The following is an 18996-nucleotide window of genomic DNA, read 5'->3' as shown; positions in this document are numbered from 1 at the left end:
GCATGTCTTAAGTATATTTATTAATATATCAAGGGGCTAGGTCTTGAATATTGTTTTTGTCTATGAAAAAATAAAAGTAAATAAACAACTTACATATAAATACAATGGGAAAAGATGAAATAAAGAGAAATAACAAGGACTAATAGAAAAAAAAAACTTTAAAAAAATGATAGAATAAAACCAAATGTTTATAATTACAATATCTGAGAACGAAGTAAAGCAACTTGCTGAAAATAAAAAGTGTTGGATCAAATAATGAAAGTCTAGCTTTATGCAGATTATAAGAGATACATCCCTAAAATAAGAAAAAATAAAATTTGAAATTTAAGAGCAATCCCAGATAATGTAGGCACATATCAACAACAAAACAAAAAGCTGATGCAGGTATTATATTAACATCAGATTTTTTTAAAGGGGTTTAAGTCACAAAGTGTTAGGTTAAAGCAAGTTACTGGATAATGATTTTAAAAAGTTGACTTTATTCTAAAAAAAGAATAAAAATATATGATGGATTACAATTATTTTAAGTGATTATTGCCATACTACTAGAAAAAAATTTGATGCACAGTCAAGGTGATAAATATTCGACACTTTTGATTCTTGATAAATCAACAGACAAAATTAACATGTGAAATTGAATATTATTACTATATGTGAGCTAACAGATATGTGGGTTAATTTTTGCATCCCCTAGTGATTCAATATGCATTATTGCTAAATATTTCAAAGTCTCAACATTTTTACTATCATTTCATATACTATTCAGGCTGCTATAATTAAATACAACACACTGCACAGCTTATAAAGAATAGGTATTTACTCCTCACAGTTCTGAGTATGAAAAGTCTAAGATCAAAGTGGTGGCTTATTAAGGTCTGGTGAAAACCTTCCTAGTTTGTACTCTGTGCCATCTCACTGTGTCTTTATTTTTATTTTTTTGTCTTTTTACCATTTCTTGGGCTGCTCCCAGCCATATGGAGATTCCCAGGCTAGGGATCAAATCAGAGCTGTAGCTGCCAGCCTACACCAGAGCCACAGCAATGCTGGATCCTTAACCCACTGAGCAAGGCCAGGGATCAAACCCATAACTTCATGGTTCCTAGTCGGATTCGTTAATCACTGAGCACAGTGGGAACTCCTCACTGTGTCTTTAACTTGGGGAAGGGCCATGGATCTCTCAGGGTCCTTTTTATAAAAGCACTAATCCTATTTGTGAGGGCTTCATCCTCATGAGCGAATCACCTCCCAAATGCTAGTTTCTGATACCATCATCTTTGAAGGTTAGGATTACAATAAATGAATTCTGGGGGTGGGGTGGAGGATGGGAGTGGGGACACAAACATTCAGACCATAGCATTCACTAAATGAAATATTTAGTGAGAATAGAACACATGCTAGTCTATAAATTAAGCCCCAAGAAATAATAATGAAATTATTTCACACAGATACTCTGACAAAATGTTAACAATCAACAACCACAAAGCCAATTTAAAATACAAGTATCAAGTTATATTGATAATCATGATTAAATATGTTGAATCCAAGTTAGGCTGTGTTTTGAGGAAATTTTGCTACCTTAATGAAAAAAAATAACAGATTGAAAAATAAAACGTTTAACTAGAAAATGTTAGAGTTTAGCTGACAAAAATCACAGGAGTCTAAATGAAAGAAGGAAAGTAGACAGATATGTAGATAAACACAATGAAATAAATATATAAAAGGTCAAAATCAATTTATTAAAAAAATATTAGTTAAAAGGTAACTGAGAATTTTGGCAAAGACCAAGGACAAAATCCATGATTAACACTATTAGAATTGATAAACGAATATAAAAATAACCACAGTCCTTGCAACGAGTAAAAGGGCCTAAGAAAGTATTAAGATAAAAGTCATGGATGTAAATTTTGGAAGAGTAGTGGGAAAGAACAAATTAAAGAGAAAGGATAAGTTAACCTGTAACCCAAGATGGAATAAAAAAGGAATATTTTTATGACTAATTAAATTAACTGATTTAAGAGTACTAAAACAGAAAATTCTGTCCCAGATGGGTTTAGAGGTGAAAGTTCTTCCAAACTTTAAAGTAATATAAAGTAACATTTTAGCAAGCAATTTGATGATATCTAGTAATTTATAAAATAAATAACCAAGAAGGACCTACTGTATGGCACAGGAAATAATACTCAATATTTTATAATAACCTATAAGGGAAAAGAACCTGAAAAATAAACTGATATATACAATTTGCTATATATATATTCTGCTATATATCTGAAACTAACACAACACTGCAAACAATTATCCATTTTATTACAACAATAAACAAATAAAATTTCCATTTTATTACAACAATAAACAAATAAAATGCATATTTTTGCTGACTTGGTGGTTGATCTATTTTTCTCCTCCCCATTCTGTGCATAGTCTCTGCATATTCTCTGATTGCCTACTATCAAAAACAAATCTTAACCTTCTCTTGATCCATCTTGCCCTAGAAATTTGTGATTTAGAAGCAGGAAGTTTTTAAATAAACCAAAACATTAACAAACAAACAAACAAACAAAAACATTTTTAAGGAAACAAAAATCCAGGACCAGATGGCTTCACAGGCAAATTGTATCAAACATTTAGAGAAGACTTAACACATACCTTCTGAAACTCTTTGAAAAAATTGCAGAGGAATGAAAACTCCCAAACTCATTCTTTGAGGACACCATCACCCCGATACCAAAACCAGACAAATACACCATAAAAAAAGAAAAATACAGACCAATATTACTGATAAACCATAGACACAAAAATCAACCAAATACTTGCAAACCAAATACAACAGTACATTAAAAGGATTGTACATCATGGTCAAGTGGGATTTATCCTAGCAATGCAAGGATTTTTCAATATCTGTCAATCAATGAGTATGATATACCACATTAACAAATTGAAGAATATAAACCATATGATCATCTCAAGATGCAGAAAAAGCTTTTGACAAAATCAGCAATTTCTGATAAAACATCTCCAGGAAGTGGTCATAGAGGAAACCTACCCCAACATAACAAAGGCCATATATGACAAACCCACAGCTAATATCATTCTTAATGGTGAAAAGCTGAAAGCATTTATTATAACATCAGGAATAAGACAAGAATGTCCACTCTCACAGCTTTTATTCAATGTAGTTTTGGAAATCCTCGCCACAGCAAACAGAGAAGAAAATAAAAAGGAATCTAAATTGGAAAAGAATAAGTAAAACTGTCACTCTTTGCAGATGAAATAATACTATAAATAGAAAATCCTAGAGATGCTACAAGAAAACTACTAGAGCACATCAATGAATTTGGTAAAGTTGCAGGATATAAAATGAGTACACAGAAATCTCTTATATTCCTATACACTAACAACAAAATATCAAAAAGAGAAATTAAGGAAACAATCCCATTTATCATCACAAAAAAATAAAATACTTAGGAATAAAGCTACCCAAGAAGGCAAAAACCTGTACTCTGAAATCTATAAGACATTGATGAAAGGAATCAAAAGTAACACAAACATGTGGAAAGATGTATCATGTTCTTGGATTAGAAGAAAAGATACTCTCAAAATGGCTATACTTACCCAGGGCAACCTACAGATTCAATGCAGTCCTTATCAAATTACCAATGGCATTTTTCACAGAACTAGAAGAATTTATTTTTTAAATTTGTATGGAAACTCAAAAGACCCCCAAAACCCAAAGCAACCCTGAAAATGAAAAATGGAGCTTGTGGGATCAGGCTCCCTGACTTCAGATTATTCTACAAAGCTACAGCCATCAAAATAGTATGGTACTGGTGCAAAACAGAAATATAGATCAATGGTACAGGATATAAAACCCAGAAATAAACCCGTGCATCTAGTCAGCTAATCTATGACAAAGGAGGCAAGAATACACAATGGAGAAAAGACAGTTTCTTCAGTAAGTGGTGCTGGGAAAACTGGACAGCTACATGTAAAAAAATGAAATTAGAATACTCTCTAATACCATACTTAGAAATAAACTCAAAATGGATTAAGGACATAAATGTAAGATTAGATACTATTAAACCCTTAGAGGAAAACATAGGCAGAGCACTCTTTGACATAAATCACAGCAATATGTTTTTGGATCTACCTCCAAGAGTAATGAAAATAGAAACAAAAATAAACAAATGGGGCCTAATTAAACTTAGAAGATTTTGCACGGCAAAAGAAATCATAAAAAAAGTGAAAAGACAACCCACAGAGTGGGAGAAAACATTTGCCAATGAAATAACCAACAAGTGAATAATCTCCGAAATAGACATCTCATGCAACTTAATATCAAAAAACAAACAGCCCAATCAAAAATGATCAGAAGATCTAAATACATGTTTCTGCAAAGAAAACAAAGATCTTGGAAGAAAAAAACACATGAAAATATATTCAGCATCATCAGAGACGCACAAATCAAAATCACAGTGTTATCACCTCACCCCAGTCACAATGGCCATCGTGACAATTAACACTTTGAAGGGTGTAGAGGAAAAAAAATCCTCCTACACTATTAGCAGGAATGTGAATTAGTATAACCACTATGGAGAACAGTATGGAGTTTTCTCAAAAAAAAAAATAAAAATAGATTACCATATGAACTAGCAATCCCACTCCTGGACATATATCCAGAGAAAACTATAAATCAAAAAGATACATGCACCTCAGTGTTCATAGAAACACTATTTACAATAGCCAAGACATGGAAGCAACCTAAATGTATATTGATAGAGGACTGGATAAAGAAGATATGGTACATACATACAATGGAATAATAGCCATAAAAAGTGTGAAATAATGCCATTTGCAGCTACATGGATGGACCTAGAGATTATCATACTACGTGAAGCAACTCAGAGAAAGTAAAACATCATATGATATCACTTATATGTGGAATCTAAAAAAATGGCACAAATGAACTTTTTACAATACAGAAACAGACTCACAAACTTTTCAAACAAACTTATGGTTACCAAAGGGGAAACACAGGGGGAGGGATCAATTAGGAATTTGGGATTTTTATATATATATAAATTTATATATATATATACATATACACATATATATGTATATATACCACTATATGTAAAATAATCACATATATAGCACAAGCAACTCAGTATTCTGTAGTAACCTATATGGGAAAATAATAAGAAAAGGAATGGATATATATATATGTGTGTGTATAACTGAATCACTTTGTTATTACCTGAAACTAACATAACATTGTAAATCAACCATCTTCCAATACAAAATAAAAATTATACTAAATAGAAGAAATAATTAAAATAATTTAATTTATTTTAATAATTAAAAATTAAAAGAATAATTAAAAATAATCTCATTTATTTTAATAATTAAAATAATTAAAAGAGTAATTTAAAAATAATTAAAAAGAAGAGCATGTAGGTGAATTAACAGACTTGGATATTGAAATTTCTGTTTTATAAATTAATAATCCAAGTAATTCAAGTTTTAAAGCTATTTAAAGACAGAATAAAATAACTGTAATAGAAAAAATAAAAAACTTAAAAAATAAAATAGAAGAATATCTGTCTACTTTAAAAAACTAAAGTTTAAAAAAAACACTTCACTTATTATTTAAAGCTTTATTTATAACAATGGCAGAGTAGAGTCAACATCAATTACAAAGTGCAAAGTTAATTTTATGAAAAGTAAAGCACACTTCTCAAACTGACCATTTTTCTCATTGGAGGCTGACTCAAGTCAGCCTTTTTTTATTCAAATGAAGTTATATTTTGTGATTATGTGCTGTACTTCTGTTTCTTTCTTTCTAGCCTAAATATATTATACATTGGCAACTAATAATATTAATTAAAATCACAATTTAATCATCTCCCAAACATGAGAGAAACTACTATAGATTTTTTTATAGGGTGGACAGAGATGAAAAACTGAAGTCCAACACCAAATTGTCTAATTTTTGACAGGAAAGAAAACGTAAAAAGAGAGATCAAATTTCTTCATTCAGATTTAATTTTTCAATCTGTCTTTTTCAATACCATTAAAGAAGATCACTAGTGTTTTGTACTGACCTCATCTAAGAAATCATACTCCTGACTTTATTTTCTTTTGCATATATTTGTGTGAATTGGAATTAGGCATGTCACTTTAGGGATAAATAAGTTAAAAACTTGATCAACATTGTCACATTTTATTATTAAAATGACAAATATATTCTTGACAACATAAGGTTTTACACACTTCATGATAAATTCCTGCCATAGGGGTATACTTGTTTTTATCATTTCTATCAGCATCTTAAAAGGTCACAAGTTTTTAATGGACTCTATAACCTTGGTGTTGCTTTCAACATCACATGCTTATTGCTTTTCTTACTATTAATTTTTTTTTGTAGAATAGCATGCAGGTGATTTTTGGCTATGTAGAAGATTAACAAATAAACAGCTGACCTCATTTTGTCTTCTGATGAGCAAAATCAGGTTCTGCTTGGATGCAGAAGTGGCTTATGTAACACCTTGGGTATTCTTAAGTGTCATCAGCAGTCTCCTCTAGCTGTTAGCATATTATCCGGAGAATCTACATCATTAGTTTAAATTAGGTTCACTTAATTAGCCAGCTGGTACTCTACTTGTCAGACTGATAAACAAGCTGTGCTTCCCTGTTCCTTCATGTCAAGGCTAAACTCTTAAGTTCTGTGTATCTTTGTTGCTATTCTTGGTTTTTCACCCTGACAAAATAAGCCATCTTTACGGAAGCTGATACAAGTGGTCAGTGACCAGTGCAGCACAAATTATAAAATATTTGTAATTTGTCCACCCCCTCAAGGAATACTTCAAGGAATACTCATAAGTTTTTACCACATGAGGTATATTGGGATTATTAGGGAGTTAAGGTTTATATAGATTGACAGAGGAAAAGAAAAAAAAATAGAATCTTTACACTCTTTTCAAAAAAAGTGGAGAAACACAAATTTTTTATAACACAGAGTTTTAAAGACTTAATTGTGGCAAACATTTTTTTTAATATCAAAAGAGTGCCTTTCTATTTTACAAAAGCTAATGGTCTAAAATGACTAATCATTTAAAGTAATATCCAAAGTGAATTAATAGATATTTTATTAAATCCAACACCTGTCATTTATCCCATTAAAAGTTGACAATTTAAATAGGAAAATATCTGGGTTTTTGACTAAAAATTAGATTAGGGCAAGTTCATCCTTGAAGACAATTGTTTGGAACTATTTTTGCCATTGTTACATGGTTTTGTTGCTAAAAACCATGAAACATTCCCTCTGTAGAATGTGTTACAGCTGCACGCCTGAAAACTTGTAAATAGATTTTTCTAGGAGTTAAACACTTTCCAAATAAAGTATGTCAGATGTACTTCTCTTCATTTTTATCTGCATGTCTTTTTTGGTTCTAGAGAGCTTTTATAACCAAAGACTAATTTGGTTATTAACTGAATTTAATACCAAAACTATGAACTGCTAGAACACAAAATGTTCGCAAATTCTGGAGGCCATTGAGCATACAGCTTTCAAATTCTGAAACTGTTTTGAAAATTAATTGATAGCTTCTTCCTTTGTAAACATATACCTTAATTTACTTAAAGGAGATTAATCATTAACTGTCTCCTGACACCTCCTGGAACTTATGTTAACTTTAAAAAATCATCTCTGCCTTCCTATTTATTAAAAAAAAGTTCCTACTTTAAGGCAAAAAATATACCCCACACCCTCCCCCATCCTGCTCTGTATTTCTTCCTCTTGAGCTTATAGGGCATTTGGTCTGTATCTTTATTTTGTGAGTTGCATCAGGTTATTTTAAGAGCTTCTTTCACCCTCTGGCCTGTAAACTCTTCCAGGACAAAAACTCTGATTGTTAAAGCAAAGCCTTTTCTAGGGCTCAGTTTCTTCATTTGCTAACAGCATTGCATCTTTAAAACACCATGATGATGTCATGAAAAGACCTCTAGTTCAGTTAGTTTTTCTAATAGTAGTGGTATTTCCATAGTGTTTAACATTCACCAGGCACATCCTTATATTTCAACCTCACTTAATATTCACAGCAACATTTTGATATTACCATCTTCATTGGGTTATAGGGGAAACTCAGCCACCAACCTGGTTAGTAACTTCCCGAGTTATTATTATTATTGTGGTTGTGGTTTTTATTATTAAAATGTGTGTGAAGACACTAAGATTTGAAGTCAGCTTCAGAATATGTTCCCCTAAGCGTGGTGTATCCTGCCGTTCAGTGGTTTCCTCCTGGGATTGTACTCTTTATACAAATGATACTGCTTACATTTGGGGCCCATGAGTTTCTTTTCACAATCTAAAAGAGAAAAAACAAACAAATAAAAACAAAGTATGTTTCTTACCCATGAAGCATAAATGGGAAGGTGACATATCCAGATATTGTCAGGAATAAAACTATCAACTAGGAGTTATGGTCTTTCATGGTAGGGAGGTTCCCACTTTGGGAAGAATCACCGACTCAACCCCAGACCTGTTGATCACAGCTGACTGATTCCTGGTTAAGACAGGGTCTCCATTTTCTTATCCCATTTTATGTGGATATTAACAAAACCCAAAGGTAGTAGTATGCCCTTATAAGATATTTATGAAAGGTCCTGGTGAAAGGAAAGAAACTTACATGAAAGCTGGCAGACTGAAAATGTTTATTCAAATTTTTGCTTACTGTTTAAAGTTCTCTAAGGATCTTTGCTTGTTTTATAACTGTATCCTAACAACTGAATATCCATGAGACCTTTGTTATTGCTGCTTTTGTTGTCCTATTGAACTATTTTATCTGTACCATTTCAAAAGCCTAATAATTATTCCATTTTAATTCGCATGCAAAATAGACTGACATTATAATCATACTTAGATCAAGTTTAACATCCAAAGGGGAGAATATGAAAAGTCAATGGAATCTTACTGCTTTGTTATTAGCGTAATGATTAGTGGTGGGTTTTTTGCTAGACAACCATTGAAATTATCGATCAGTACATGAAGAATTGAAAGGAACCATCTGGCATTCTCTTGAGTACAATTAACCAAATACCAGACTAGCTATTCCTCAAGCAATAGAACAATTTAATTATCCCAAATAACATCAAGCCTCGGGATAGTTATTCTAGCTTTGTGCAGCAACTCGAGGTTATTATGGAGAATTCAGTCACCTTTCATTTTTCTCCTCCTGAATCCTCATAGTGGTGGCTTTTCCTGCTTAAGCGTATTGTTTTCTGACCTTAAAATGGCCTTGGAAATTGAGGCGTATTACCCTCATATGACAGCATTCAAACAAATCAGGAAGAAAGAGAAAGTGTAGAAGATAGAAGTCTCCTCAGCTATTTTCTTTGGATGGAAACACAGTATCATTCTCAAAAATCATCCATCATTTTAATCTTTACAATGTGTAAACTAGGAAATGCCAGTGACCACCTTTAACCTCTAGAGAGGCTCGGACATTTATGCTTGTCAAAAAGGAATAAGATTAGTCATTGGCTTAAATCTGTCAAAAGGGAATAAGAGGGAGTTCCTGTTGTGGCTCATCCGGTTATGAATCCTACTCGTAGCCATTAGGATGCAGGTTTGATCCCTGGGTTCACTTAGTGGGTTAAGGATTCAGCAATGCCATGAGCTGTGGCATAGGTCACAGCCACGGTTTGGATTCTGAGTTGCTATGGCTGTGGTGTAGGCCAGCATTTATAGCTCTGATTTGAACCCTAGCCTGGGAACTTCCATAAGCCGCAGGTGTGGCCCTAAAAAGCAACAACAACAACAGCAAAATTAGAATTAGCCATTGGGTTAAATCCTGCTTCTTGCCAAGTGGTCTACCTTTCCTGAGAACATTGCTGCTCGCCTGAACCCAAAACACTATCCTGGCTCTGTTAGTTGGAAAGAAAGGGATGAGGACCCTAAAAGGGAAATGTTTAAGTAGATCTTTTCAGAAATCCAATAATTAATTCCAATCCAAGAACACTAAGAATTTTAAATAGATAAAACACAGGCCAATTTTTCAGGAAAAAAAAGAAAAAAAGCTTTAGTAAGACTAAATTCCTGGTGTTAGTTAAAATATGAATTTTTACATGTTCAACAACAGTTATAGTTTACCTTTAACCCGCTGAAAAGATTATATTAAGAACTAGGTCTTGGGAAATTCTCTAAGGATATCAAATAGTGTTCTAGAAATAAACGCTTTCAATGTTGGATAAAAGTTGTTTTATTGAACACAATTTGTTTTGTTATTAAATTCAAAAATAGGTAACTAAGGAAATTACTTCAAAAAGTGTTAGCTTGTGATATAAATAGCTTGGGATTAAAGTGAGTAAATTACTTTGTGGCAGTGATTTGTGTTCTGGAAGTTTTGTTTTCAGTAAATTCTAAATATTATAAATATTAGCAGAAAACCACATTTACCATATCAAGTATGGTACACAAAAACTGCTTCTCCTTTTTCTGTGCTTTAAGATTTTCCATTAAAGAAACTAAACTAGGTAATCTGTTATAATAGTTACCACCATATATCAGATTGTGAGCAGTTTAGCATTATAAATGGTCAAACCCCTAAGGAACATTGGGATATAAAAACGTAATCATATAAACATAGTTCTCACCTGTATTCAACAATTGATTAAAACACAAATTAATCATTTATATCTTGAGTTTCTAAATAGCTTCTCCATTCAACACAATTTGCATAGGTAATGAATGAACATAAGACTGTATAAAATCATGCCAAAACATATTTAAGTAAAGTATCATATTTCCAAATTAATCAAATGAATGTTTAGAAAAGTAGATAATCAGCAACATACATTTTTAATCTGATATTGAAACTCTGGGATTCCTCTATAATATATGGCCTAGTCTTAAACTAATATCTTGTCTGAAAACTCTTTCAACTCTATTTATTCCAGGCAGTAAGCACGGACCCTGTCCCAGTGAAATTACACTATGACAAATCCCATGACCAGGTCTGGGTGCTCAGCTGGGGAACGATGGAAAAGACTTCTCCAACACTGCAGGTATGTATGTACATTTCAGCATATTTGGGGAAATCATGCTCTTTAAACCTCTCCATATCTAACTGGACATTGATAACCATTGTGCCACGATAAGCTTTCATCTGAGGACTAGACTTTTTTGGCCCAGCTTATAGCATGCGTAAGTTTCCTGGCTGGGATCGAACCTGCACCACAACAGTGACCAGAGCTGCTGCAGTGACAATGTGGAATCCTCACTGAGCCACAAGGAAACTCCACCAGAACTGTACTTTTGATACATCTATGTCTTCACAGCAAGGGGAAAATCATGTTGGTACTCAAGTACCTTTTTGCTTGGAAAATATTTTAGGTCATATGTTCCAAACATTAGATTTATATGCAAAAATGAATAACCTATGAGGATAAAGCTGAAGCCATTAGGAAAAGAAGGTATGATTTCCCTTTCAGCAATTTCCTACCTCCACCAGCATTGTCTTGTTTCCCTTTCTTTAAAATGGGTCTTGGAGGGTGAAGCAGTGAGATGGTGATCAAGAGAGGTAGAGTATCAAAGCAGGTCCCCATTTTCCTCCAGACATAGAATTTTAATATCTAAGTACACGTTTGTTTCTAACTGGGGAGGATGTGGTGTCATTTTTGTTTAATTTGCTTATGTTTTGAAATTGTTTATATGAGAACTTGACAAACAAATGCATATCTACATATAAATACACATTTTGATAATGACTCTTTGTAGAAGTGTTAAGAACTTTCTCACATGTTATTCAGCCACCTCAAAATGGGTTCTTTTTCTCTGAATGTCTAATAAAAATTATGGTAAGGAGACTCAGTAAATTTTAAAAACATTTTCCAGGTGGGAGTGAAAGGTTGGTCTCATACCTAGAAATATAAAATAAAATGTAGGAATTGAGTGTTACTTTTCAAATACTAAATACAATATATATTAAATGAAGAGTGTGGATATTTCTGTATTATAAGACAGATAGATGATAAATAAGTAGATGATTGTCAAGTAGATAGATGATTTATAGATAGATGATAGACAGGTAGATAGATGAATAGGTAGATATGTAGGTAGACAGAAAAATATAGACAATAGGCAGATGGACAGGACTATCAGAGTGTATGAGTCGAAGAATAGATCAATTCTTACCCTTGGAACATGTTAGTGTTTATTCTCCTCACGGGGTGACATGGTGAGAGGCTAGAGTCACCTGCATGAACAGCACAGTCCTTCTACAGGTGAAGGATACTGGGATGTGAGGCTCTAATTTTTTTTAGGCTCCTGGTACCTTGGCCCATGTTGTCCTATGAGATAGAGGTGATTACTCTGGAACTCATGCAAATCTCCTCCTGGGAGAGGAGAGGTAGGTAGGTCAGGACCCTGGTGCATCCATCATTGATTGGCTCAGATGAATTAAGTCTCTAAATATCTCATGAGCAGTACTCTGTCTCTAGCTTCCCAGGCATTTTTGCTATACTGTCACCCTTTAACCAAATTTGCCAGGGCTTTCTGCTCAGAAAGACCATACTCTGCAGAAATGTCAATTTATTTATGGATAATTGTCTCTGAACAGGATTATCAGGAAATACGTTCCAAAGAAATGGGATTTAAGATGCGTTTGAAAAGGGAAACTGTTTTGCCTTTGGAGAAATTGAATTGACCAAACCAAAACCATGGGCAAGCTTTCACTTTTACTTGAGTATCCCTGTGCCCTGATGTTGAAAAATCAGACAGGAGAGAGAGATTGGTGCTAGGTCATGAGGGATAGAGAGTGCCTTTTTAGCCCTAATAAGTTGTAGCTTTTTTTGATGTAGAAATATGTGTGTGTGTGTATGTGTGTATTTTTTTTTACATTTGTAAAATTAAGTCTGAATTTTATGGCAACCAAAATAATCCCTTTCCTTCAGAAATCTTAACCCGTAGGTGAATATAGTAAGGACTTTTAACCTTTCATTCAATGAAAACAATCTTAGCTAGTTTGAAACTGAAATTAAAAAAAAATAAGTCATAATGTGTTGTATCTTATATAGTACCTACTTACCCTTGAAGGTGCGAATAATTTTATCAAAGATCTAAAACCCCTACTTTGTATTTTCATGTTGAATATAATTAAATATATACATCTCTGACAATTATGAAAGCAATATGTATTATTTTCTTAGATATTTACAATCAGTTAATAAAAACCCATACACTGTCATAATTTTAATTAAGACAGTGATTTTTCCATCTAGCGTTCTCAGATGAAGTCTCAGAGATTAAGCATAACTATTTTTTTCTTTTTAAAAGGCATGCATACCTTATTAAAATATAAGATATTCTGTAAAAATCTAAAATTCTCCAGTCTGTCATCTACACAGTTTTACAGTCTGCATGTAGTGTATTTTCAAATTCACAACAATTAGATTAAAAAAAATCCCCAGGAAACAACTTGGAATCAAGTCTTTGGGTTCTGCTATTGACCAGGAATTAGGCTCCAGCTAGACGGGGTGACAGTGGGTGGTGTTAGCTCTGGGTTTGCAAAAAGTAATCACACACAAACGCCAGTAGCAGGATGCTGTTAGGAATGAGTTGGGTTGTTACAAGACAGGGCCTATTGGTTAAGGTGCACCACAGATCAATCTCTGTCCTTGCATTCTGTGGGCTCTGTCCTTAACCTAGCATTTCATGCTCAATGCCATCAGGGAGAAGGACCCATACCCATTAGGGAACAAAGTCCAGACTGGGAGGAACTGGGGAAATGGCTTTGTATATTTTACAACCTAAGATGATTCCAAGAGAGAAGAGAGGTCCAGTTAATTTACCTTCAGTGGTATGAAATGCTTTTGCATTAGTAAGTTTGGGATGCAAAAAACACATTATATTGTTGTTTGACTATTAAATTCTGTGATGCCTGTGAACTACTTGGAGCATATATTGGCACATATAGCAGGTTTTCAGTAAGTGTTATTATTGCTGGGGTCAGTCTAAGCATTATTATTTATTTCAAATACATGGACATACATTTTGAGGATGCTATACCTCTAAGCAATCTAAAGGTAAGAAAATTTGGAGGGTTCCATTGTCATTATTGACTTTTATTCAAGTCTCGTAGACATTATTATGAACCACTGAAATCCAATGAGGGCTTTCTCGCTGATACTAATTAATAAAATAGGTATAGTGTCTCTAAAACCTTATCACAGACTTTGGTTCTCTCTTCCTCTGGTCATGGGGGCCCTTCTTTTGGTTGGGTGGAACCGTATGATTAGTTTTGGCAAACGAGGACTTTCATGAATGGAAATATTCAAGGTAACGGGCTGTTCCTTCCTCAAGGAAAACAGAATGAAAACATCAAAAACAATAGGTATCCTGTCAAAGCACTCTGGGGGAAAAAAAAAAAAAAAAACAGGCATGAAACAAAAATCTTTATTTTTCAAGCCACTAAGATGGAAAGATTTGTCTGTTTCATGTTTTTTGAGTGTAACATAACTGAGCCTATCTTGACCATTATAACCATTAACCTATTTTCTTGAACTTGGCAATTTCCAGTGTCACTAGATGAAAGTATACTCCTTTTAATGAAGAAAAATTAACCCTTCAGGGGGAAAAAAACAACTAAAACTAAAAAAAAAAAAAAACAAAAAAACAGAAAAAAACTTCTATCCTAAAAACCAAATTCAGAAGACACTCAGTTTTGAGAGAAGAAGTCTGTTTAACATAGGCAGTCCATAGTTTAGGAAGTTTAATTTGATAATCATATGTAGGAAGGATTTAAAGGGCAGTAAAATAAAGACAGGAAGGTGCTTTAAAGTCTAACACAGAGCAATGGTTGTTCACCGAGAACAATAGAACAAATGTGAAGATTTGAGAAATCAGGAGGAAGAACTGAGAGAATTTTGTGCATAACAGGATATAATGGATAAAAGAACTTAAATGTAGTGAACTTTTCTTTAATGAACTATGAAAGTTTTAAAAACCAATTAATGATGAATAGTTGGAAGATACTTTGATTAAAAATTACTTAAATCTATTATTTTCAATTTATAAAAGGAAAATGCTTTAAAATATGATGTTATCTATTTTAGGAATTCTAAAAGCAAAAATCTTTCCTGTGCAATTTTTTTTGGAGTTTTCTGTCCTATGTTTCCAACTTTGTTCTGTAGGAGGGGGAATTTTTTTATTGATCAATTGTATTTTAATAAAGCAGTGAAGGAGGGAAGGAAAGGAAGGAAAGAAGAAAGGAAGAAGGAAGGGAGAGAGGGAGGAAGGGAAGAAAAGAGGGAGAGAAGGAGGGAGGGAGGAAGAAAGAAAGAAAAATAGAGAAAGCTAGTATCTTTTTTTTTTCTTTTTTGGCCACACCCATAATATATGGAGGTTCTGGACTGGGGATCAAAACCATGAAGCCTCAAGAGGCAACACTGGATCCTTAATCCACTGCCCCATAGCAGGAACTCTAGTATCTCATTTACATAATATGTATGCTTGCTTTTGTTTTTCTTATTACAACAATAATATTTTATAATACAGAAATTGTTTATATGCCTATCCAATATTTTAAGCAGAAGTTGTTGAAGAAGAACCTTTTTCTTTTTGTTTGGCTGTACCCATGGTATGCAGAATTTTCTGGGCCAGGGATCAAACCCACACCACAGCAGCATCAAGGCAAAAGAGAATTCCATCTGTTTTTTCCCCCTTCTAGAAACAGAAGTGTCTACATTGAAAATAATCAAATACACTAGAACTCCAAATTGCTTCAGAACATACGAATTATAAGGATGGAAATAAAGAGTCAGAGACTTAGTCTATCCCTGATCCTATTAAGGACATGCACAGCCAAGATCTAAACATGATGCTCTGTTTAGGTAATAACGCTGGCCAGCGGGAACGTGCCCCATCACACCATCCACACCCAGCCGGTAGGGAAGCAGTTTGACCGTGTGGATGACTTCTTCATTCCTGCTACCACACTTCTCATCACCCACATGAGGTAAGAACTAATATGACTGTCTACTTTCAGGTTTCTCTCTAATTTTGATAAAAAGCCATGGGAAATCATCCAAGGAAAAAATCAGTTATACAGTGAATATACACATCATTGCACATGATTTCACTTTGTTTCACCTGCTCAATGAATATTTATTTATCGACATTAGTGATGAATTCCTGTCTTGTATTTCCTTTCATGTTTAATAGAGAAGTGAATTTATAAAGATATATTTTCATTTTAAAATCAATTTTACAATTAATATTTGTGCAAAGTGTCATTAAAGTCTTCTTATCTGGCTTTTGCAAAATGTTGACATTTGGACATAACCTGAGTTCCTTGCAGAGAAGAGAGACACTCGTGTCAAAATTTATCCAATACATTTATAATAACTTTCATGAATCATTTTTGCCCACACAGAAAATAATTTAAGATTGTATCTGAGAGTATAGTAATCTGAAATGTTGTTTGAGGTCTGCACTCTCAGAAGACATGTTGGTGTATTCTATCTCTCAAATATATTTACAAGAGGTAAAAAAGTAATAATTTATAAAGACTTCACTCCAAAGTTTCACAGAAATGGTTTAAATGTTTATAAGAAGGAGCTTTAAGATATTCACAATTTCTAATACTACATATCTTGATGATTCATTGAAAAAGATTTAAAGTATTGCTTAGCAATATTAGTGAATCTGGACCAAACTAACATTTGATTCTTTTTTTCAAGGAATTGGATGAGGGGGAACTGCTTTGAATGTTATATGTTACATGAGCCACTATTTGGTTCTTGTGTCTATTTGTTTCCTTTGAATTAAATTGAAAATTATCCTGTTTAAAAGTGGAGTTGTAAGAATTCTGAAAGAGTGCAAAATTCAACTTGCAAAAATGAAAAGGGAGATTATAAATAAGAATTATGGCTCATGGTTGGGTATTATATATAAATGGTTCTTTGTGCAGCCATGTATTTGTTTTCAGAGCATTTAATATATCTGTCAAGCAATCAATTATTATTTTCAGAATGCCTATTATGTACTGAGCAATAAAGTGATAAAAAACTGTGATATAGTTATAATTATTACTTTTTTGTGGAAAGTAAGTAGAACTGGTTGAAAATGCAGCATATTTAAAAAGTATTTGCATCAGAGTAATTATCTTTAAGTCTAACCACAGGCATCATCATAGTTCAGAGACTGAAAGAATCATCATATGAACTCAAAATTTTCCAGTTAAGATGGTATCTGAAATGTAGAGTGTTTTGGAGTTCAAATCATGGCTCAGCGGGTTAAGAACTGGACTAGTATCCATGATATTACGGATTGGATCCCTGGCCTTGCTCAGTGGGTAAAGGATCCGGCATTGCCTTGAGCTGTGCTGTAGGTCATTAATGTGGCTCATTCTTTAATCTTGAACCACTGAGCCCTGATTGTGAATTTAGTTTATTTTAACTAAATGAACCTTCTGGAAGATGACAAAGGGTGTATTTATATCCCTGTCTCCTCAGTAGTTCTAGAGCTTCCAAAAGGAATTGACAGAATACTTATTGACTGAAAGTTTATTTTTGAAAAGGTATTATTAAAATTACATAATAGATATTTTTTAATATACCTGAGTGTGAGTTGGTTTATCTACCTCTCAAATATTGTATATTTTGTTAATATACAAATTGCTTTCTATTCTTTTTGAAATGTACGGACTTTAAACACTCTACAATTATATACTTTTGCTTTTAAGTAACAATAAAGCATTTTATTTCTTCTGTTATTCTTTACAAAAATAGGTCCATTGGATATTTAATAAAAGATGTATATTTCACATTAGTAATTAATTGCCATTTCAGTTAACTGGTAATGTTTATTAAAGAGACACTCATTTTTCATATGGCATTTCATAGAGAATTTCCTAAAAGCCTTAAATTTCATCAAATCATGAACAAACCATAAAACATAATTTTAAAATTGAAGAGATTGTTCACTACAAAAGGAGTATGTTTTGTAAAAGCATGAGAAGTACATTTCTGAGTTCCTTTTGTGGCTCAGTGGTTAACAAACCCGACTAGGATCAATGAGGATGCAGATTCAATCTCTGGCCTTGCTCAGTGGGTTAAGTATCCGGCATTCCCGTGAACTATGGTATTGGTTGCAGACATGGCTCAGATCCTGAGTTGCTGTGGCTGTGACATAGGCCCACAGCTGTACCTCCAATTCGACCTGTAGCTTGGGGACTTCCACACGCCATGGGTGTGGCCCTAAAAAGCGAAAAAAAAAAAAAAGAAATACATTTCTTATTAAAGAATTTAAATTTTGAATTTTATCTTCTATGTGAAAAAATATCTAGATAGGTAAATTAAAAGTAACTATTAAAATTGAAAATGCATCACAATGGATACTGCAGAAATACAAAAAACCATAAGAGAATACTATGAACAACTATATGCCAACAAATTTGACAATCTGGAAGAAATGGACAGTTTTCTAGAATCGTACAGCCTGCCAAAACTGAATCAAGAAGAAACAGACCAACTGAACAGACCGATCACTAGAAATGAAATTGAAGATGTTATAAAAACACTCCCTACAAATAAAAGTCCAGGACCAGATGGCTTCACAGGCAAATTCTATCAAACATATAAAGAGGAAATGGTGCTCATCCTCCTTAAACTCTTTCAAAAGGTTGAAAAAGAAGGAATACTCCCAAAGACATTCTATGATGCCACCATCACCCTCATTCCAAAACCAGAAAAAGCATTTCACAAAGTCCACCATCCATTCATGATCAAGACCCTCGCCAAAGTGGGTATAGGGGGAACATTCCTGAACAAAATCAAAGACATTTAGGATAAACCCACAGCAAATTTAATCCTCAATGGGGAAAAACTGAAAGCCTTCTCACTCAAATCTGGAACAAGACAGGGATGCCCACTCTTACCACTGCTATTCAACATAGTTTTGGAAGTCCTAGCCACAGCAATTAGACAAACAAAAGAAATAAA

At 33.4% G+C, this 18996-nt stretch overlaps 1 protein-coding gene across 3 annotated transcripts in view; it reads left to right on the top strand.

Moving 5' to 3' along the window:
- FSTL5 (follistatin like 5) overlaps positions 1-18996 on the top strand; it is a 786274-nt gene that overhangs the window by 718415 nt on the left and 48863 nt on the right. For all 3 annotated transcript variants that reach the window (XM_047798935.1, XM_047798934.1, XM_047798933.1), the window contains exons 13-14: positions 10954-11061; positions 15886-16010. In XM_047798935.1, the coding sequence (XP_047654891.1) occupies positions 10954-11061; positions 15886-16010 (233 nt within the window). The remainder of the gene's footprint in view (positions 1-10953; positions 11062-15885; positions 16011-18996) is intronic.

Source organism: Phacochoerus africanus, chromosome 10 (assembly GCF_016906955.1).
Source record: "Phacochoerus africanus isolate WHEZ1 chromosome 10, ROS_Pafr_v1, whole genome shotgun sequence".
Classification (NCBI taxonomy): domain Eukaryota; kingdom Metazoa; phylum Chordata; class Mammalia; order Artiodactyla; family Suidae; genus Phacochoerus; species Phacochoerus africanus.
Note: the sequence above shows the minus strand (reverse complement) of the source record. Positions and strands in the feature narration are given on the sequence as shown.